This window comes from Hylobates moloch, unplaced genomic scaffold (assembly GCF_009828535.3).
Source record: "Hylobates moloch isolate HMO894 unplaced genomic scaffold, HMol_V3 SCAFFOLD_38, whole genome shotgun sequence".
NCBI classification, from domain to species: Eukaryota; Metazoa; Chordata; class Mammalia; order Primates; family Hylobatidae; genus Hylobates; species Hylobates moloch.
This window is the reverse complement of record NW_026652313.1, coordinates 118,219-140,880: the sequence shown is the minus strand read 5'-3', so window position 1 is coordinate 140,880 and position 22,662 is coordinate 118,219. Positions and strand designations below refer to the sequence as shown.

Genomic DNA, 22,662 nt, shown 5'->3' with positions numbered 1-22,662 from the left:
AAAGTTGAGCTGGGAACCTTTGGTCAGAAACTCTCATTGATCAGGCCCAGCACAGTGGCTCACCCCTGTAATCCCAGCACTTTGGGAGGCCAAAGGGAGTAGATCACTTGAGGTCAGTTTGAGACCAGCCCGATCAACATGGCGAAACTTCGTCTCTACTAAAAATACAAAAAAAAAAAAGAAATTAGCCTGGCGTGGTGGCACATACCTGTAGTCCTAGCTACTCAGGAGGCTGAGGCACGAGAATCATTTGTACCTGGGAGGCGGAGGTTGCAGGGATCCGAGATTGTGCCACTATACTCCAGGCTAGATGACAGAGCTTCCATTTCAAAAAAAAAAAAAAAGAGACTCATTGATCAGACCTTTATCATTTTCACTTACAGCCCCTTTGGTACAACATGAAATCTGAGAAGGTAAAGGGCAACTTATGAAGCACTAAGTAAACTGTTTTGGTTTTGTTTCTGTTTAATGGTGCTGAAGATAACTCCTCCAGTCTTTGTGGGACACTGTCAGATAACTGAGTTCCATCAGTTACTCAAGGACAATAAGCACGTGTTAAAGAGCTTAGTGTCCCAAAGCTCGGCTCCCTGCCTTTATAACCACCTGCGACCCAGCCCCTGACAGGACTGGCACTAGGGCTTTGTTATGGTTGACTTTCCTGGCAAGAAGATGTGGGCCTTACCAGAAGTCGCAGAGTGGGAAGCACAGCCCTAGAACCAAGATCGCTCTTAGTCAAAATGGCTGTCTTAGTGGGTGACAGAATTTAACGTGTTTGCCTCTGTGTGGTGGGAGCTCTTTAGCTCTCTGTGAAAGAAAGAAAGATGAGCAACATTTTACTGGGGCCCGTTCTGAACACTGACATCACAGTTTCTGTACAGCTGTAACCTTATTTATTTGTTTATGCCCCTTTTTGTTGTGGAGAAAAGATTCAGGGAATTTGAGGGACCTAATAACAAAGAAACATTATTAGGAAGAAGTTTGGATTTTCCTAGGTAACTTTTCAGTTTATAATATAGTTCATATAAATGGTTCATGTTGTACAGGTTGAAATCTTACTTGTTTTGTATTCAGATTCTAAATTGCTCCTGAAACTACTTTTTCTTGCTCTTTGAGAAACAGGGAAGTTGGGAAGCCAAGTTCAAATTAAAGTAGAAAGTCAGATTAAAAGTAAAGATTCAGCCAGCTCAGAATGCTTTTTTGCAGTCCATGAGAGGAACTAGGGACCAACCAGACTGGAGGGAATGGGGGATAGATGTTGATACCAATGTGAATTTTGAAAGCTGGAGAAGGCTGGCTTTCCTTGGTAGTTTAACTTCTATTCTGGGCAGTCTTTACTTCCAGTCTCCGGTTCTCCTGTTGGGAGGAAGGGAGCACAGATGGTGGAGAGGGCTGCAAATGGCCCTGAGTGGCATTTTGCTCTCCTTGCTATCCTGGTAGATGTGTTTACCTTCAGATATCATACCTGGGAGCGGTTCAGAAGTCACGGAGTCCACGTCAAGACTAGTGTGAGCTTCACACCTGTGGTGGCATTTAACACTCTTTTAATGTAAGAACTCTTTATGTTCACACTGTAGTTTGTTCTCTAAGATTTCATCTGCTTATACCCATCTAAAATTGTGTAGGGATGAAGGCCCAGGTTCTGAAACAGAGCAGGAGCTCCAAGTGTGAGAGTTAAGTTAGCAGTAGAAGATGTAGAGAAATTAAAGACATAAAGATATTATTTATTCTCTTTTAGGCCTGCTTTTTTTTTTTTTTTTTTTTTCTGGCACTGTTGCCCAGGCTGGAGTACAATGGCACAATCTTGGCTCACTGTAACCCCTGCCTCCTAGGCTTAGGCCATCCTCCCACCTCAGCCTCACAAGTAGTTGGGACTACAGGTACATACCACCACACCTGGCTAATTTTTGTATTTTTGGTAGAGATGGAGTTTCGCCATGTTGCTCAGGCTGGTCTGGAATTCCTGAGCTCAAGCAATCCACCCACCTTGGCCTCCCAAAGTGCTAAGATTATAGGTGTGAGCCACCATGCCTAGCCCAGGCCTGCAATTTTTAACTTCCTGTCTAAACAGTTGATAAATGGGGAAATTTTTAAAAATAGTTTTATTTTCTAGAACAGTTTTAGACTTACAGAAAAATTGAGAAGGTAGTACAAGAGTTCCCATATAACCTGCACTCAGTTTACCCTATTATTAACATCTTATATTAGTATGGTATATTTGTTACAATTAATGAACCAGTACGGATACATTACTATTAGCTAAAGTCCACAGTTTTTTTTATTTCCTTAGTTTTTCATCTAATGGCCTTTTCTGGTTCTGGGACATTACACTTCGTTGTCATGTTCTTCACGCTTCTCTTAGCTGTGGTGGTTTCTCAGATTTTCTTTGTTTTTGGTAATCTTGAGGAGTACTGGTTAGGTATTTTGTAGATTGCCCCATTATTAGAATTTGTTTAATGTTTTTCTCATGATTACACTGAGGTTGTGGGTTTGGGGAAGGAAGATCATGGAAGTAAAGTGCCATTTTCATCACATCCTATAAGGGTATATACCACCAACATTATTTATGACTGTTAATATTGGCCTTGATTACCTGGCTGAGGTAGTGTTTGTCAGCTTCTCCACTGTAAAGTTACTCTTTATTTCCTCCTGTCCAGGCTGTGTACTTTGGAAAGAAGTCAGTATGCTTACCCCATGCGTAAGGGGTGGGGAATTATGCTGCCTCTCCTTGAGGACAGAATATCTACATAAATTATTTGGACTTCTCCTGCATGGAGATACGTCTCTTCTCCCATTTATTTGTTTAGTCATTATTCTACTATGGACTGGAAGATATTTATTTTTCACTGTTGGCTAAAACCCAGTACTACTTCATTTCTATTATTTATTTACTTATTTTTTGGAGACGGTCTCGCTTGTCCCTAGGCTGGAGTGCTCTTGTGTGATCATAGCTCACTGCATCACTGCAGCCTCAAACTCCTGGGCACAAGGGATCCTCCCTCCTCAGCCCGCTGAGTAGCTGGGACTACAGTCATGCACCACCACACCCAGAAAATTTTTTTTCTTTTATGTAGAAACAAGGCCCCACTATGTTGCCCAGGCTGGTCTCAAACTCCTGGGCTGAAGCGATTTTCCCACCTCAGCCTCCCAAAATATTGGGGTTACAGGCATGAGCCACAGCACCCCACCACTTCATTTATTTGTGGCTCAAATTGTTTCAGTTTTGACCATTGGGAGCTCTCTCAGTAGGCTCCCATGCTCCTTTAACATACCTCTACCTGTGAGGGGTTGGGGTGAGTATTTTGAGCACTTCCTTACTTTTTGGCAAGACAAGATGCTCCAGAGTCATCTTGTGTATTTCCTATCCCCGTCCTAGAATCAGCCATTTCTCCACTCATAGAATGTCTTTGGAAAAAGCAGCACAAGCTGGGGCAGGTATGGAGGGAAATGCATCCTCATTGTATTCTCTTTTGGATATTTTGAATATGTCTTCTTTACATATACAGATCCAAAAGATAGCTTTTTAAGGGGTTATTCTAGTGGTTCGCATTAGAAATTTTCAAGTAGGGTCTTGGGAGAGAAGAGGGTTGGGTTTCAGCCATCCTAGGAGGTTACATCGGCGAAGTTCAGTGATTAATGGAACACAGGTTATGGAGGAGGAAGGAGGAACCAAGGATGCATCTCCAGTTTCTAACCTGAGAAAGCAAGTGGAAGGTGAGCATTACCCAGTACAGGGAAAGCAGGAGGCCAGGTCGGGGAGACAGATATTGAGATAATTTTCTAGCTACAGAGATTGGGATACATTTTTACCTAGAAATGTCTACATGTTCTCCAGTTGTGCATCGTCAGCTGTAAGTTAGAAATAGGAAACCAGCTCTAGTGAGATGGGTTGGAGCAGCAGCTAAAATTTGTTTGTTTTGTTTGTTTGTTTGTTTGTTTTTGAGACAAGGTGTTGCTTTGTCACCCAGGCTGGAGTGCAGTGGTGCAATCTCGGCTCACTGCAACCTCCGCCTCCCAGGTTCAAGCTGTTCTCCTGCCTCAGCCTCCCAAGTAGCTGAAATCACAGGTGCACACCATCACACCCAGCTAATTTTTGTATTTTCAGTAGAAACGGGGTTTTGCCATGTTGACCAGGCTGGTCTCGAACTCCTGACCTCAGGTGATCCACCCACCTCAGCCTCCCAAAGTGCTGGGATTACAGGCATGAGCCACCATGCCCAGCCAGAAGCTAAAGTTTGGAAGCCTTGAGTATATGAGTGGAGTAAGGGCTGGGATTGAGACCAGTGTCATCAAGCCTTGTCTACTGACCTGAATTCAGCTTTAAACTCTTCCTCGTCAAAGTATTCACATCATTGATAAGAAAAATGCCTTTTCCATTCTGTCTGCAACTGCATTTCCTCTGTTCTTAAAAGTGGTAAAATAAACAAAGTCAGTATAAGGAGAACTTATAATATATACTTTTTTTTTTTTTTTTTTGAGATGGGGTCTCGCTCTTTCGCCCAGCCCGGAGTGCAGTGGCGCAATCTCGGCTCACTGCAAGCTCCGCCTCCCGGGTTCACACCATTCTCCTGCCTCAGCCCCCCAAGTAGCTGGGACTACAGGCGCCTGCCACTGTGCCTGGCTAATTTTTTGTATTTTTAGTAGAGACGAGGTTTCACCGTGTTAACTAGGATGGTCTCGATCTCCTGACCTCGTGATCCGCCCGCCTCAGCCTCCCAAAGTGCTGGGATTACAGGCGTGAGCCACCGCGCCCGACCATAATATATACTTTTAAACATTTTTATTTAAGTGCTTTGAAATGAACTTTCAGGGTAAGAATATACATTATCATAGTGTTCAAATAAGACATGTGTTTTGGTCACTCTGCAGATACAGGATGTACAACCATCCAAACTTTGGTTTAGATGTCAAGATTGATGACTCTACATGCACACACCAAGAGGATATGAAAAAGGTTTATTACGCACATGATGAGGCTGTTCTGGGGAGACAACAGGGTGGGCTTCTTGAGCTGGTTGGAGAATGTCTTGAGAGAATGGGACAGGGGATTACACTGGGGCTTTTATGGTGGTTGCAGGATAAGGCTGGGGTGAGGGTTCCTGCATATGGTTTGAAATTCTCACTGGTACCAAAGGAGTGAGCACCTGGGCTTTCCTCATCAGTTTGCCCAGGTGTGGAGCAGAAAGGGAAGAGGGAGAGGAGGGTAAAGCTTAAAAGCTATCAGGAGTTGAACATCAAGAAATAAGTCAGGTTCTTTATTACAGTGTGGGACCATTGAATAATGAAGGATGGCATCCCATTTGTACTTGAACCCTTCACCAACTGAACTGATAGAGTGCTTTGTAGAGAGGAGCAAGAGCAAAGGAGGGTACTGTTTTTGTTTATTCTTTGTGTCAGGGAAAAGGCTGTGACACCCCATTGATCTTGCACAATTCCATATAGGCAAAGGCTTAAGCTGCATCTTATCTGAGCCCTGGCAGTACAATTTGATCCTCCTGGAACACTTCCCTACCTTCCCCGGGAGGCTGTCATGATAGTTTCTCATCCACTCCAGAGTTCTGATGAGGTATGGGACTTTCTGCCCTACCCGCCTCAGACTAGAGCTGCAGTATATAAAAGCGTGTAGCTGCAGTCTAGAACTGACTCCCCAGCAACGGGCTATCCCACAACTTGCCTTGTAGACATCTGGCCCCTTTTGTGTTGGTGTTGTCCTTTTTGATGTATGGGGCAAGGATCACTGGGAGCTGGCACCTTGGCTTATTCTTCTTTTCACTGTCTATGTAAGTAGTAAACTATCCAAATCTAAAAATGCCTGGTTGTATCTTAACCATCAGATCTTGGCCTTGGCCTTAGCCTTGCTTTGCCTTGTCTTCATATATGTGAGCTTGATAATCTGTAGTGTGGCTCAGTTTCTTATTTCTTTATATTTCTCCTATTTCAAATGTTTGGTATTTTCCTGGCATGGATATTTATCTTTTTCATTTCCACAAATATTTTTGGTCTTTTGCCTTAGCTTTTTCCGTTCTAAATTTGCATTCTTACATACCTGTTTAAGAAAAATTAGAAAGTAATGCAGATAACAATAAAAACTGTAAGGGATAAAGGAATAAATCTAAGAAAAAATATGTGATACTGGTATGGAGAAATTGTAATATATTAAAAGAAGACCTAAATAAATGGAGCGATACATCAAATTCTGCAAATTAATCTATAAATTTAGTGTAACTTGAATTAAAATCCTTTGTGAAGCCAGACTAAATAACTTTTACTTAAATGAAATAATAAAGGACCACATTTTTATGCCCTCCATAAGTCTTTTGTAGACACCTCTTTCTTAGAGCCCAAACTATGGATAAAAGACATAGGACACTAGAATAATTTGACATATAAATGCAGAGAGTGAGTTTGTTACCAAGGTGGCTAGCATTTATATCTTAGATAAATTAAAATTTAAGGTGTTTTACCATACAACATATCCACGTAACAAAACTGCACTTGTACCCCTTATAAATTTTTTAAAACCTTTGTATAAATTTTTTAAAATTATACAAATTTTTTAAAAAGGAAAAAATTTAAGATGTTTTGAAATCAAGTTGGTAAGAACATTGGCTTTTTATTAAAGGGCCTTTATAGGAATTTTATTAAAACTTTAAAGTACTTGTTTGGCTTTTGAGGACCCTTTAAAGTCTTAAAATCATTTTGTGATTTGGGAACTATAATGTATTCCTTATAATTGGATTTTCCTATTAAATTCACATTTTTGATTTATTTTAAATGAAATTTTCCTGCTAGACAATAATTACAGCTATACTCATTTACCTTTTAAATGCTCCTATGTTTGTGTGTTGAGAAATACAGTTGCTAAACTTTGAGGAACCTTGTATTTTTGCCAATGTTTCAAGCTAAAACTTGAAGATAAGTAGTGTCATATTACGGTAAACAAAGATCATTATTGTGTTGTGGATGTAATACCCCCTGTGTCAAACATATATAAAAAGTGCTCAGATTCAGAGCCATACTATCACTTATGCCATCCAAAAAATTATTTTTAATGAAGGCAGGGGAAAAAAGAAAATCTAAATGCCGTATATACTGTGTTGGCCACAGGGAACTTTTAACAAATTCAGTATTTGAATTCTGTCTAGAAATGTGTTTCTCTAATGCTTCATTTCTGTCACACTTGAAGAGATGGGTATCACTGTCATCCTGCACATACTGTTTGCTCATTTTTCATCCAGCAGCATTTCTTGAGCATCTCCTGTGGCAGACATTTTTTTCTAGGATATGACAATAGATCAGTGGTCAAATGGATATTATCCCTGATCTCACAGATTTTATATTCAATAAAGGAGAGACAGATAATAGACAATAAAATGTAGGCAACCACTTACTATCGAGGAAAAGAAAACTTAGGGAAGGCCTCTCTGAGAAGATGAAATTTCAGCTGAGACTTGAATGGCAGTAGGGACCAACTATGTGAAGATCACAACAAAGAGCATCTTAGGTACAGGAAGGGCTAGGGCTAGTGCAAAGATGTATCGTGAGGATTGGAGAGTGGTGTAGAATGAGCCTGGAGAGGAAATAACGGGTCTGATCCCACTGATACATTTTTTATTTTGATGGGATTGTTTCCACATATATTTGAATGGCTGCTGAAGATAGAGAAGAGTTAGGAGTTCTCTGCAGCATCCTTTCCCTAGATGTCTCCTTGCAAATGAAAATGCTTGGCAGGGCATAGATCTGTTCTAGGGTCCTGCCCTGATCATTTGCTGTAGCCCTATTTCCTGGACAAAGTCTGAGGGTGCTGCCTGTTTGGAACTATGATCACATTTTTCGGTAGAATAAATAAGCCAACCTCAAAACTTTTTCGTTTGAAGAAACTGGAGCTGCTTCTGAGTGCTTGACTTTTGCACCTTCTTTCTCGACTTATCACATTATGTGGTTATGTTGTTAAATCCTTGAAGACTTTGTTCTTCTTCTCCCGCAGAGTGTGAGCTCCATGAAGGCAGAAACCTACTCAATCTGTCGTATCAACAGATCTGTTCCCAGCAGCTCGTATAGTACCTGGCATATAGTAGATGCTCAATGAATATTTGAATGAGGGGGGAAAATAAATCCATCCATATATATGAGTAGGAGTATGCTTAGATTTTTTTTTGTTTGTTAAATATTGATATTATCTGGTTCTTTTCATATAGAATGTCTAGGATGTCCTCCCTTTGAGCCTTTTCCATGGCTGGCTTTTGTTGGCATTTAAGTCTCAGTTGAGATGACTCATTTTCATAAAGGTATTGTCGACCACTGATTAAAGAATTTACCTCTACCACCCCCAAAAACCTTTGTCCTAGTTACTTAGAGAAAATCATGGTAACTTATTTTTATAGTAGTTACCACTGTCTGAAATAATCTTATTTATTCCATGAGTGTAAGTCTCTTAAGGGCAACTACTCTGCCTATGTCCCTTCAGTTTCCATCCTAGGTCCCTAGCATGGTGCAGGCACTTAGTAAGGGTTCAGTAAATATTCATTGAGTGGATGGATTTGATTTAAGAGTTTCAGGGCCTTATTTGGTCAAATCTAAATTCTTTCATCAAATAATCACTACAGTGTTTTCTAGTAAACTGTCACAAGTAGCAAAAATTTTTTTTCAGAGAAAGTTAAACATTAATCTTGAACTTGATTGGCACATGCCGGGAACAGCAGCAAGCAGCATTTTAAAATCTTTAGATTGATTCTCTTTTCTCGTTGTTAATCTCTGCAGGAAAAAATGGTTGCTAGTTGAAGATACCTCCTTAGATAGGAGGGTGGGGGCAAAAGCACAGTTGTGTTTAAGCTGGGAGTTAACCAGATATAAAATGTTAACAGTAATCTGGTGATGGGACTAGGGTTAATTTTAATTTTCTTCTTAATGCAAAAACCTGCCAAAGTCTTTGCAACCGATATGCATTAACTTTTTTCTAATTATAAAAGTATTGTAAAAGAAAAGCTCCTAAAAATATTAAGGAACATTTAGATATAGCACTTTTAAAACTGAAACTGAGCCTGTGAATAATTTAACTAAAAGTCTTGGCATTTGATAATTGAGGTACCATTTGGAGAATTTCTTTATCCAGTACACAGAGTTAACTGGAGGCACAGCTAGCACTGAACTCATGCAAAAGTTCTTTTCATTATCATGTAGATGCTAGGCCCTATTCCAAAGGTAGTGAATCAACTGGGGGAGAGCCCATGTTGCTGTCTTGTCTTTTTTTTTTTTTTTTTTTTTTTTTTTAAAGAGATGAGGTCTCACTATGTTGTTTAGGCTGGACTCAAGCTCCTAGGCTCAAGCAATCCTCTGGGCTTGAGCTATCCTCCTGCCTCAGGCCACCAAGTTACTGGACACACATGCTTGCACCACCACCTTCACGAAGCTTTCTTTTTATCCAAGCTCCCCAGGTGGCTCAGATGTATACTAGCACTCTAGCATTGCATGCATTGCATCAGAAGGCACTGCCATTCAGACAGTGAGGCAGGCCAACGTTCAGATACACTAATGTTGACTGAATCCACCCTTTTGTCGTGAAAATGGCTATTGTTTTCAGGTTAAGGTTAGTCCTCTTGCATTTGAAAGTTGTACTGAATTGTTATCTAGAGTATACGATTAACAACGATGTGCCACAGCACTTTTACATAAAAATCTTAAAATATATTTGATGAGGAAACGCTGGATAGCACTAAGCCAACACTTTAATATAAACCATCTCATTTGCAGGCCATAAAAAGTGTCATTCAGCAGGAAAAAAAGGAATGTTCTCTTTGATTTTTTGCCTTCCCTTGTTATGTCTCTTTTACAAGTTCTAAGTTCTTCTCATAATTAACTAATTAGAACTAATAATCTTCTAGTACACCAAGTTGTCTTACTTGGCCCACCTTTTCCGAGAATGATTAGAAGGAGTGAAAAGCTAACATTTATCGTGTGGGTGACTGGGTTAAGGGTTGTACATGTATTGATTTGTTTAATCTTCACAGGAAGCTTATGAAAGAGCTGTTTTTTCAAATTTTTCTTTGGTCTGCAACCCATGCTAAAGCATTTTACATCATGATCTAGTAAGAAACATCTTTATATGTTACAGAGAAGTTTCATGGATTAATATTAACAGTGCAATATACTCTGTTTTCTGTTTTTTTAAATGTTGGTTTTGATCCACTAGACAATTCAGAATCTGCTAGCAGATAGCAGCTTTCATGAAAAATACTGAGGTGTGGTACTTTATTGTCCCCGTTTTACAGATGAGAAAGCTGACAGGTTAAGTAAACTGCTGGCCAAGTGTCACAGCTACTAGACACAGAAGCAGGATTTGAACTAGGAGTCTGGACTCTTACTCAGCTTGCTAACCTGAATTATATAATACAGATAATTTCCAGAATAAATTGGACCTCAGGGTCTTCTCTGTCTTGTGTTGTAGGGGCAGAAAGGGTGTGATACCTTTTCTCACCCCTCGTAAGGGTGATAGCCGACACGCCTGTAACAAAATACAGGTTAACAAGAGAAAAGCATAACAAATGATTTAATCAAAATTTTACGTGAAGAGGAGGCAAAGCAAGATGGCTGAATGGAAGCCTCCACCAATGGTCCTCCCTGCAGGAACCCCAAATTTGAAAACTATCCACACAAAAAAAGCACCTTCATAAAAATCAAAAATCAGGTGAGCGATCACAGAACCTGGTTTTAACTTTCATAGAGGGTGGGAGGGTAGGCGAGACAGTCTTGAATTGCCAGTGCCACCCCTCCCCAGTCCCCTGGACGTGTGGTGCAGAAAGGGAATCTGTGCACTTGGGGAGAAACTTCGCATTGGAATGTAGTGCTGCCAACACCAGGCAGAGCTCAGCTGGCGCCCACAGAGCACTTACTCTAGCCCTAGCCAGAAGGAAACACCCATCCCAGCAGCTGGAACTTGAGTTTCAGAAAGCCTTGCCACCACAGGCTAAAGTGCTCTGGGGTCCTAAATAAATAAACTTGAAAGGCTGTCTAGACCACAAGGACTGCAACTCCTCGGCCAGTTCTGATGCTGTGCTGGGCTCAGAGCCAGTGGACTTGGGGTGCACACAGCTTAGTGATACACCAGCCAGGGCAGCTAAGGGAGTGCTTGTGCCACCAATCTCCCAAGCCCAGGCAGTGTAGTTTGTAGCTTTCTTCCACTTGGAGAGGAGAGGGAACAGTAAAGAAGACTTTGTCTTGCAACTTGGATACCAGCTCAGACACAGTAGGATAGAGCACTGGGCAATGTCATGAGGTGCTTATTCTAGGCCCTAGCTCCCAGACATTTTCAGACACAGCCTGGGCACAAAGGAACCCACTGCCTTGAAGGGAAGGACCCAGTACTGGCAGGATTCATCACCTGCTGACTTAAGGCCCTGGGTGAGACTCTGAGGCATGATGTGACCTAGCACAGTCAGTGCTGTGGTGGCTTTGAGGAGAGGCCCCTTATGCTTGAGAAAAGTGGTACCAGCTTGGCCACAGTGGGGTAGAGCACCAAGCAGGCGCTTAGGGTCCTCAGTTCCAGATGTTGACTCTTGGACAGCATCTGTGGGCCTGCCCTGGGCCAGATGGGAGCCCACTGCCCTAAGGGTGAGTCCCAGGCCTGGCAGCATTCACCATAAGCTGACTGAAGAGCCCTTGGGCATTAAGTGAACATCGCTATAGGCTGGCAGTACCCACTGTGGGCCTGTGGTGGTGGTGGACATGGAGAGAGACTCCTCTGCCTGGGGACAGGGGAGGGAAGAGTTGGAACGACTTTGTCTTGTGGCTTGCATGCCAGCCCAGCTGCAGCAGAACAGAGCACCAGGTAGATTCGTAAGGTTTCTGACTCCAGGCAATGGCTCACAGACAGCATCTCTGGACCTACCAGGGGGAACTTGCCACCTTTGAGGGAAGGACACAAGCCTGGCTGGCTTCACCACCTGCTGATTTTAGAGCCCTATGAGCAAACATAGGCGGTAACCAGGTAGTAGTTGCAGCCGGCCTTGGGCAACACCCAGTGCTGTGCTGGCTTCAGGTCTGACCCAATGCAGTCTCAATGGTGGTGGTCACAGGGATGTTTGTTTCACCCCTCCTCCAGCTCTAGGCAGCTCAGCAGAGAGAGAAAGAGAGACTCCATTTGTTTGGGACAAAGTAAGGGAAGCGAACAAGAGTCTTTGCCTGGTAATCCAGAGAATTCTTCTAGATCTTATCCAAGATCAGCCAAGGGGAGCACAGTGTCAGTTGGCTTGGTCAGATACAGCTGCAGTGACCAAAAACTTAGATCACAATACCCAAGTCCCTTCAAATACTTGGAAAGTCTGCCCAAGAAGGGTGGGTACAGACAAGCCCAGATTGTGAAGACTACAATCAATACCTAACTCTTCAATGCCCAGACACTGACTGACATCCACAAGCATAAAGACCATCCAGGATCACGTTACCTCACTAAATGGACCAAATACAGCACCAGGGGCCAGTCCTGGAAAGACAGAGATATGTGACCTTTCAGACAGAGAATTCAAAGTAGCTGTGTTGAGGAAACTCAAAATTCAAGAGAACACACAAGGAATTCAGAATCCTATCAGATATATTTAATGAAGAAATGGAAATAATTAAAAAGAATCAAGCAGAAATTCTGGAGTTGAAAAATGCAATTGTCATACTGAAGAATGCATCAAAATTTTATATGGCATGGGAGCCTTCAGAGATACCCAAAGACCCAAGGGAAAACTGTCCCTTTTTATACTTAGATTTGATGGAGTGGGTAGCCAGGTGGACTTGTGATTGGACAAAAAGGGGTTGATCTTATAGTCAGAGACCAAAGGGGGTTGATCTTATAGTCACAGACCAAAAGGGGAAAACCCACCTAGCAAGGGCCCATCCTGATTCTTCTTGATCTCTCTGTGTGTCGTTTCTTCCTGTCAGGTATAGGACTGGACCCCTTCTGGAATTAAGGGTCTTACGATCTACTTTCAGATAAAGTAGGCCTAAGAATTTCTTTATAGCCAGCTCTTACATAGAAAGGCAAGGGAATGTTAGAGTAATATTTCTAGGTTTCATGGCTGGCTTTGGGGGAAAAATGGATCTAGTTTCTATGACTTGTCTTAATGAAGAGGAATTTTAGTTTCTGTGGTTTGCCTTGCAGGGAAGAGGGGGAGCAGGAGAAGGTCAGGAGAAGATCTGAGACAGACTTGACTTCTGAGGCCTTCCAGTGTCCTTTGGTTCAAAGTGCTCAGGATGCCAGGGCACCGTATTTTGGGGTACCATTTTCTGAGCCCTAATACTGTGACAGGAGAAAAGTATTTATCCAACAAGTACCATCTGTCAACCTTGTCCTCTGCCTGCCAGAAGTTGATTTGCTCAGCATAAGGCAAGGAGAGAGGCAGGACCCTAGAGATGTGAGAGGGGACTTCTAGATTCTGTAGGGGACTTTGGGAACTAGGGGGCAGGACAGAAACGTCTAATTGGGATGTTTTATTAAGTAATTTTGTGTGACTCCAAGGAAAAGCTCTCTTCTAACTCCCTTCAAAATTCTCAGGAAAATTACCTGTTCACTGATACTTGAAATGTGGATTTGGTTTTGGGGATTTAAGTCTGGTCTCAAGATGGCAACCAGGTCAGCTTACTGGGGCCAGCCACATGTAACAGTTTGGGTAAAAAAAAAAAAAAGTGCCATACGTTCAGGAAGCATTTGCTAATTGCTTACTGTGGTCAAGGCATCGTTATGGGTACAATGGATACAAAGATGATTAAGACCCACCAAACAAATTTTCTGTGAATATCAGCTAGATAAAAGGAAAAGCATCTCAAAGACCTCTGCTTTGGAAAGAAACTTGAGTCATCATGTTCATTGATACTATTATAGACTTGTTCACCACTTACCCCGGTTGCCTTGCACACCTGGCATTTCTTATTAGTTGATAGCAAAGTAACTCCTGTAGTATTTAAGAGCTCAGGTCGGGGAGTCAGGTTATTTATGTTTGTCTACAAAAGTATAAATCTAATAGTTCATGTGGAGACACTGCTTTATCAAGTGATATTCATGAGCATAGTATACTGTGTTTACCAAAATCAATTTCCTTTGCCCTGTGATTTGTTTCAGAAAATGTTGACTGGCCATCTGTAGCACCCTATTTTATTTTCCACTGGACTGAGTGACATTTCAATGTCTAATTCCTTAGCCTTAGGGAAGTAAAAGCACAATAAGTCTGTTTTCTTTTCTTTTTTTTTTTGGAGACGGAGTCTCGTCACCCAGCCTGGAGTGCAGTGGCACATCTCGGCTCACTGAAAGCTCCGCCTCCCAGGTTCACACCATTCTCCTGCCTCAGCCTCCTGAGTAGCTGGGACTACAGGCACCCGCCACCTCGCCCGGCTAACTTTTTGTATTTTTAGTAGAGATGGGGTTTCACCGTGTTAGCCAGGATGGTCTCGATATCCTGACCTCGTGATCCACCTGCCTCGGCCTCCCAAAGTGCTGGGATTACAGGCGTGAGCCACCGCGCCCGGCAAGTCTATTTTCTTCCATTCTTTCAAACCAGTAGATGTTCATCAAGCAGCTTGACTTGAAAGAAACCCTTTGCCTATCTGAGAGGGACTAGTCCCTCCTCCCTGCCTGTTAGAAAAGTCTGGGATGGCCCTGTCAGCTCATACTTCCTGAGACACAGGTGTAGGCATCTAATATGTAGCAGGAGGAAGCAGAGAAAGGTTCAGAGGCAAATAAGTAATCCAAGCAGAAAGCATATTGGAGAGTAGAGGTTTCTTTTTCACAGACAACAGTAGCAGTGGGGGCTGGAGGGAAGGAGGATAAGTATTGTATATATGGAGATGAAGTTTGGGAGACAGGATACTAGGTGGGGAAAAAACTTATTTGCCTAATTTTATCTCAAAGTATAGAGTGAAGGAGTACTCAGGAGGAAATATATGTAAAGTAAGCATTGTGTATGGCATTAGTTACCAGGCGGCAATATAGTTATGTTGTGTGGACCATTTTAGTAGAAATCTGCAATCTACAGTCTGAGTAATGATTATTTTGCATTTGTAATATGGGCCTGCTAATTTATGCGCTTGCTACATCTGTGACTCTTAGTTCCTTTAATTTGTTTTCCTTTTTAAAGGATGTTTTCTTTGCTGTTCAGAAATCTTAGGAAGAGAGAAATTATAGTCTCCCCCTGCTGGATATGACTGGTAGAACCTGAAATTTTAGATTACTTGGCATAGATATTTTTTTCCAATTTTTGGATTGTATTAAAATACATATAATATAAAATTTACCATCTCAACCATTTTATTAGGTTGGTGCGAAGGTAATTGTGGGTTTTGTCAGTTTTTAATGGCAAAATGTACAGTTTAGTGATATTAAATACATAATAAATGTAGAGTTCAGTGGTATTAAATACATTCTTAATGTTGTGCATTATGTAGCTACATGAGGACTAATTGACCTCAACTTTCAAATTCTGAATTCTTCCTACAGCCTCACTAAGCAGTCTTTTGATCACACCTTTCCCATCTCCAAGCTCCTCTACATCTTCTTCCAGCAGTTACCAGCGCCGCTGGCTTCGAAGTCAGACAACGAGTTTGGAAAATGGCATCATTCCAAGAAGGTGAGTTGCAAGTTTCCTCTTGCTGAGAAAAGTACGAGTGTAGGCAGCTTGATGAAACTGGCAGGGCAGCTGTTCATGCCTATTGTCAGTGGAAAAAGAACCAAAATTTTTTATTAGCTTCAGCTTAGCCTGCAAGTTTACAGATTAGAAGTTCTAAAGGGAAGAATAAATAAAAGCTGAAATTTTAAAATCTCTTCCTTTGGAAGACACTGGGAAGTATCTGGGTAGTTGTATCATGTTGAGCTAGATTGGGTGTTCATTTAAAATGGTGTGCTCTCTTTAAATTGAGTCCCTTCCAGATGTAGCTTGTATAAGTAATAAAGGGTGGATCAATCTCTTCCTTGGCTACAGTGGTACCAGTGTGGTATTCAAAAATATATGAAGTCAAGGGTTTGTGATATATTCTCTTTGTAAAATGTAATTCTTAATCTAAACAGATATGAACATGATTTTAAATAGAGATGGCATCTAGGTATTTTCTGTCTTCATTTCATTTGGTTTTGTGTGCAAAATGTACATTTGATGTTACATTCATAGCTTCCAACTTGTTCTTCCTACAATCCAAATACTTGAAGGGGAATTTTTATGTGTACCTATACAAATTCACATATCAATTAACTGATTTAGTAAATTGACTAGTACTCAACATATGTAGAGATCTGTGAAGGTATAAGACAGTTCAGCTATGTGCCTGTACTTGAATAGTTTACGAGATGGTACACACATAAATAATGGTATAAAGATGTTACATGATAAGTATCATAGGGAGACATAAAGTGCCATAAGACTCAGGATGGAGAAAATACAGTGATGGTCATGGGGGGAATTAGGGAGCCCTTCCTGGAAGAGATGGCACTGTAGGGACAAGCTGAAAAGCTGAGGGGTCAGGGTGTGTGAGCAGCACATGTCAGGTTGCTTGCCTCACTTCTGTTCCTTTCACAATCCTAGGGAGCTAGCTGGAAAGAAAAAATTATAGCTTTGTCACCCATCAAGAAGCTGCTTTTTGGTTGGTGGACTTTGAATGGAATGATTAAAAGCTTGGAATTTTGTGTGAACACAAGTCCTAGCCCTGTCACTCACTAGATGTCTGATAGAATAAGTTAACCTGGATTCTGAGTGTTGCATCATCATCTGCAATATGATAATAATACTAGCACAGCTTCGGAGTGTGGCTGGGAGGGTTAAATGAGATAAAGCAAGTCTGGTGTTTAGCCAAAACATAGGATATGGGCAATAAAATGTGACCAGTGTGAATTATTTACTATTATGATTGCTGTCATTGTCATTACCATTACTGCAACTGTCAGGAGACGGCACCGCCACCACCCTCACTGTCATTATGACAGCTTCTGTGATTGGAAGAGATGGGTCTTGGAAACCATCCTCTTTCAACATCTGTTTTCTGAAAATTTTTTTTATCCCTTCAGGTTTAAATCCAAAGTTGAAATAATGTTTCTCACCTCCTTCAAAATTCTTCAAAACTAATTTGAATTGAGATCTGGCATTGGGAGCTAGTGAATCTCTAGTGAACTTACACCTAAAATAAGTATCTTACATTCAGAAAGGTTGTGAATATGGTCAAGGCTGGCTACCTAATTTATGGGCCAGTGCAAAATAAAAATGTGGTGCCTCTTACCCAAAAAACAAGAAAAGTGTTATTAAAGGGACTAAAAAGGAAAAAAGTTTTTCTTTAAGAATACTTTATATGTAAGATATAATAGAGATGATAGTGACAGATGAATAATAATATAAACTTATAAATTGCAAACATAATATTTTTGATGTCATAATTTTATATTATAATATCATTATGTGATTTCTTGTGTTGTAAGCCTTTTCTGCAAATACATTTGTCATCAAAGTTTATAGTTTTAGCAACTTGGCTTTCAATGAATATAACTGAAAATGATAGTCACTCCTGGCAAATGCAAGGTGGCAAATAATTTTTGATAATTTTTTACTTGGAGAAGGATCTTTCTGCTGATGCAGTGTTACATAGCTTTATGGACTATGATGACATTTGGATAAATTTTTTTATTATTATACTTTAAGTTTTAGGGTACATGTGCACAACGTGCAGGTTTGTTACGTATGTATACATGTGCCATGTTGGTGTGCTGCACCCGTTAACTTGTCATTTACATTAGGTATATCTCCTAATGCTATCCCTCCCCCCTCCCCCTACCCCACGACAGGCGCCGGTGTGTGATGTTCCCCACCCTGTGTCCAGGTGTTCTCATTGTTCAGTTCCCACCTATGAGTGAGAACATGCGGTGTTTGGTTTTCTGTCCTTGTGATAGTTTGCTCAGAGTTATGGTTATGGATAAATTTTTGATAAACTTTCAAGATGTAAATTTTAGTACATCTGGATCAGATGATTCTTGTTAAACAGTTTTTTAAAAGATGTAATTCTTTACACAAATCCATTTCAAGTAAGTCTGAATTTAATTTTAGATGTAAATTTATACAAGCTTATTTTAATATTTCTTCTGACATTTCCTGTAACTTGTGGAGATCTTACAAGAAACTAAAAATGTTCTCATGAGTTATATATAATTCAAAATGCCTGTTTATGCATTCTATCACTGTGTCCTCAATTACAAGGAAAAATTAACTTTAAAATAGCCTTCCTCTTTAATAATTTGTTCATCTGAAGCTTCATATGAAAACTGTATTTTTTTGTCCAGTATAACAATCTTTACATTCAATTTCTATTTCTATGCCTATGAATATTTACTTTGCAGTGTTGCAGCAGTTTTCAAAAACAGAGACTAAACTCTCTGCAGAATTATAATTACTCCCTGATATTCTTTATTGCAATGTCCCCATGTAGGCTTTTACTTTGTGATAATTTACTGTCCTGGAGCTCAGGTCATAGAGTTAAATATCTGTGCAGACTCTTTAGGGACAGGCTCCTGTGACTGATGGGTAAACTGGCCTCCCACCCTGGTTCCTGGAGCTCCCAGAGTCCCTCCTCTCTCCTCTCCCCTATCTCCCACAACCATGGCTACTGCAGCTTCTGCTGTCACCACAGTCACAGCCATTAGTGTGGGTCCAAGACCCGGCAGTGCCGCTTTAGAGTCTTGTGACACCATGGCCTGCCCCAGGCTTATGGGTATGTGCCTGACTGCCAGGCCAGTTGCTCGGTGTCTGGGCTGCAAGCCCTGGGTTCTGAGTTCATCCGTGCCCTCCCCATCGTAAGGGTCATGGCTGACACTCCTATAACAAATACAGGTTAACAAGAGAGAAACATAACAATTTTATTTAGTCAAAGTTTCACATGACATGGAGCCTTCAGACATGAAGATTGAGGGACCCAAGGAAAACTGTATTTTTATGCTTAAGTTCAACACAGAAGGGACTGCCATGTAGAAATGTGATTGGACAAAGGAATATGATCTAATGGTAATAGACTTAAGCAGGAAAACCCAGCGGGACCTGTCTTGTCGGAATTCTTTTTGACCTCTCTGTATAGCTTTCCTTCCTCCCAGGTAGAGGGTAAGACCCCTCCGAAATGGGAGGGTCTTATGATCTGTTTTCAGGCAAGGTAGGTCAGAGAAATTATTTGTGACCAGCACTTACAAAGGTGGGAGGAAGTTAGAGCAGTATTTCTATAATAGGTTTTACAGTTAGCTTTGGGGAAAAAAGAGGCTCATGTTTTTTTATTTACCTTGGGGAACAGGAGTCTTAGTTTCTATGCCTTTGGGGAGAAAGAGGAATAGGAGAAGGAAGGGCAGGATAAGGTCGGAAAAGCGAGGTCTTGCTTCTGAGCCCCTGTCCTTCAGTTCAAAGTACTCAGCATACCAAAGTGTCATACTTTGGGGTATCCTTTTCTGAGCGTCATTGTCTCATTAGACTTCATCCCAACACATGCTTCATTGTCCCATTAGACTTCACTTACAGCACAAAAGTCCAAAGGTAAAATTATTTAAAATTCAAAATGGTAATCACAGAACATTAAATGAAGCCTGGGGCCCTTGTGAGAGGGGGGACCCTGTGTGTGTGGGGTCGCATGCCCATGCAGCCAGCCCTTAATAGAGTACTGCTGAACACCGAGAACATGAGTGTAGCAGACGTTTTGAATTGATTACTGTGCCTGTGAAGAGCCCTTCTTTTTTTTTTTGGAGGCGGGAATCTCGCTCTGTCGCCAGGCTGGAGTGCAATGGTGCAATCTCAGCTCCCTGCAACCTCTGCTTCCTGGGTTCAAGCAGTTCCCCTGCCTCAGCCTCCTGAGTACCTGGGATTACAGGTGTGTGCCACCACACCCAGCCAATTTTTGTATTTTTAGTAGAGACGGGGTTTCACCATGTTGGCCAGGATGGTCTCGATCTCTTGACCTCGTGATCCTCCCGCCTCGGCCTCCCAAAGTGCTGGGATTCCAGGCGTGAGCCAACGCGCCCGGCCTAAGATCCCTTCATTTAAAGGATTTGTAGTTGATCTCTCCCTTTTGGCAGGTATGTGGTTGGGAAAATTAGTTTTTTATGCTAGAGACAGGAGAACAGTGGGTACCAAATGTTATGATTGCTTCTGGCTTTGACAGAAAATTCATGGTAATTAAAAATGTCCTTCCTAAGAGAGTTAAAGGTAGCAGGGATGATAGTCACAGTTTCTGTTTTTTGTTAGAATCGGGCAACACTTTATTCTATAAAATTGAATGAATGTTTTCAGTATTCACAATTCTTAACAGTTGGCTCCACACTGACCTCAGGGGCCCCTGCTGTGCCAAGTGGTAGGCTTTGATTACTGGATGGGGAATGGGGCTTGGGCATTTAACAGCTAACCTCAGGGATTCCATCACTTACTGACGCAATTGAAACCCTAAAGAGCAAGGTATAATGTCCCAGGAAGCCTTTTGATTTGAATTATTAAATTGGACCAACTTTATAAAGTTGCTGATGGGATGTTCTTTGACCTACAAAACATTAATTTCATATAGTCCAATGTAATACATCGATTCAGTATAAGTTCAAAACTGACATAAATAACAATTAGACTAAGGAGTTCTGATATCAATGATAGATTATTGAGATGTACTTAAATAGCCATTTTTGCTTTAATTATTTGTGATCTTGAAGTACTTACAATGTACATAAATGCTTATCCATAAGTGTTAACAAAATTCTATTTGATTTCTTTATTAGGAAAAAAATTGTGTGTAGCTGCAGCTTTCCTTGACTCTCAGGGCTGTCGGCTGATCAGACTGCTTCCAGCTCCTTCCCTCAGTGCTCTGCATGGCATGATGCATTGACTAGCATGAGTACCAGCAGACAGATTAGGCATGGGGTCCGAATCCCTGGTCATTGCCAGTATCCAAGTCATGAGTCTAGACTAGAGGACAGGAATCCTGGGTTCTAACTCCAGCATTATTACCAAGAACCTTTCTGTTCCCGAGGAAAGTTGAGGCAGAACTCTGCCTCAGTTTCCACATTTGCAGTACAGCCTCTGTACCTTCTCTGATGACATGGAGATAAAGTACTGATGAAGTACTGGGGCACACACTTAAATTTTTGAAAACATTCTTAAACATCATTTTTTTGTAGAATAATTTTTAAATTATAAGTAAGATACTACATGACCTGATTTATTCCACGTTGCATGGTTGATGCAAGACTACAGAATGAAACTCAGTTGATTTAGAATTCAGTGGAGGGATATAGCGAAGCAAGTTAAGTTCTCCACTCTATTATAGCTATGGAAATTTTTCAGAAATTTCAGCAGGTGGCACTCTCTCCTATGTTAAAACTGATGAGAGCATCGGCTATTGTTTATAGGGCGGAGATGATGATGAGAAACTGTATTGGGTTCAGTGTTTATTACAATTTGATTATTAAAGGTCAAGCTGGCCTAAAGATAAGTGGACTGATACAGTCATTTTACTTCTGAAAAAGAAGGGAAATGTAAGATGACAGACAAAGAGGAAAGGATTGCAAGCAAGCTTTATTGTAATATAAACTCAGAAGAATTTCCTATACAGAACAGAAATCAACTACTGTAGTGCAAGAAAACAAGGCTTTAGTACCAGTACCTTGGTAAAGAAGAGAGAACATTGTATGAAATTGTGTGAAGTTCTAAGGAAACCTCAAGAATTTTCTCTGATGATTAGAATCTAGGGATTTCCCAGAGAAAGCAATTGATGATTTATTGTAATGTGTAGCATTTATAACAGCACCATGTGCCATCGGTGACACATCTGGAGTAAAAACCTTTTACTGATTTACCAACCATACCTACATCTCCAGGATCTTGCTTGAAGTTAAGGGAAACAGTAACATATAATGAGGGTTAGAATAAGATATCTATCTCCTTTCCTTTAAAAATAAAATAGCCAGGTGCAGTGGCTCACGGCTGTAATCCCAGCACTTTGGGACACTGAAGTGGAAGAACTTGAGCCCAGGAGTTCGAGACCAGCTTGGACAACATAGGGAGACGCCATCTCTACCAAAAAAAAAAAAAATGTATCCGGGCATGGTGGCGTGTGCCTGTGATCCCAGCTACTTGGGAGGCTAGGTGGGAGGATCGCTTGAGCCTGGGAAATTGAGGCTGCAATGAGCCATGATCACACCACTGCACCCCAGCGTGGGTGACAGAGTGAGACCCTGTCCCCCCAAAATTAATTAATTAATTAAATAGCTTTCCTGACCATAACACTTTTGGTGTATGTATGTTTAATAATAAAATCTGGGTTTATTTGAAATCACACAGGCTATGAGTAGGGCCCTAAGTAAATAAGTTGAAGACCAGGGGCAGAAGGCTAATTCTCATATTCTGCCCAGCATGAGTAATTGTTATGTTGTAATTTATAGTAAAGAAAATGGAGGAAGCAGTTCCTTTCCATATTTGGCAGAGATATGAGACTAGATGATGGAGTTAGAAAGAGAAAATGTATTGCCAGTCTAGGGCTCTCATTTGCAGTGTTAGGTCCTTTGTGTTGGTGTTTTTGTAGGAAAAAAATGTTTTATTTGTACTCTTGCTGTTAGTAGCTATTTGGAAGCTACACTGGCTTTTCACAGTAGTTAAGTAAGAGACATGGTTAGGCCATTTTTGTGAGGCTTACCCCACAAGA

The 22,662-nt window shown here is 41.1% G+C and overlaps 1 protein-coding gene across 5 annotated transcripts in view; it reads left to right on the top strand.

Moving 5' to 3' along the window:
* Positions 1-22,662, top strand: part of LOC116463482 (folliculin-interacting protein 2-like) — a 136,636-nt gene that overhangs the window by 68,094 nt on the left and 45,880 nt on the right. For all 5 annotated transcript variants that reach the window (XM_032146607.2, XM_032146604.2, XM_032146606.2 and 2 more), the window contains one exon: positions 15,470-15,599. In XM_032146607.2, the coding sequence (XP_032002498.1) occupies positions 15,470-15,599 (130 nt within the window). The remainder of the gene's footprint in view (positions 1-15,469; positions 15,600-22,662) is intronic.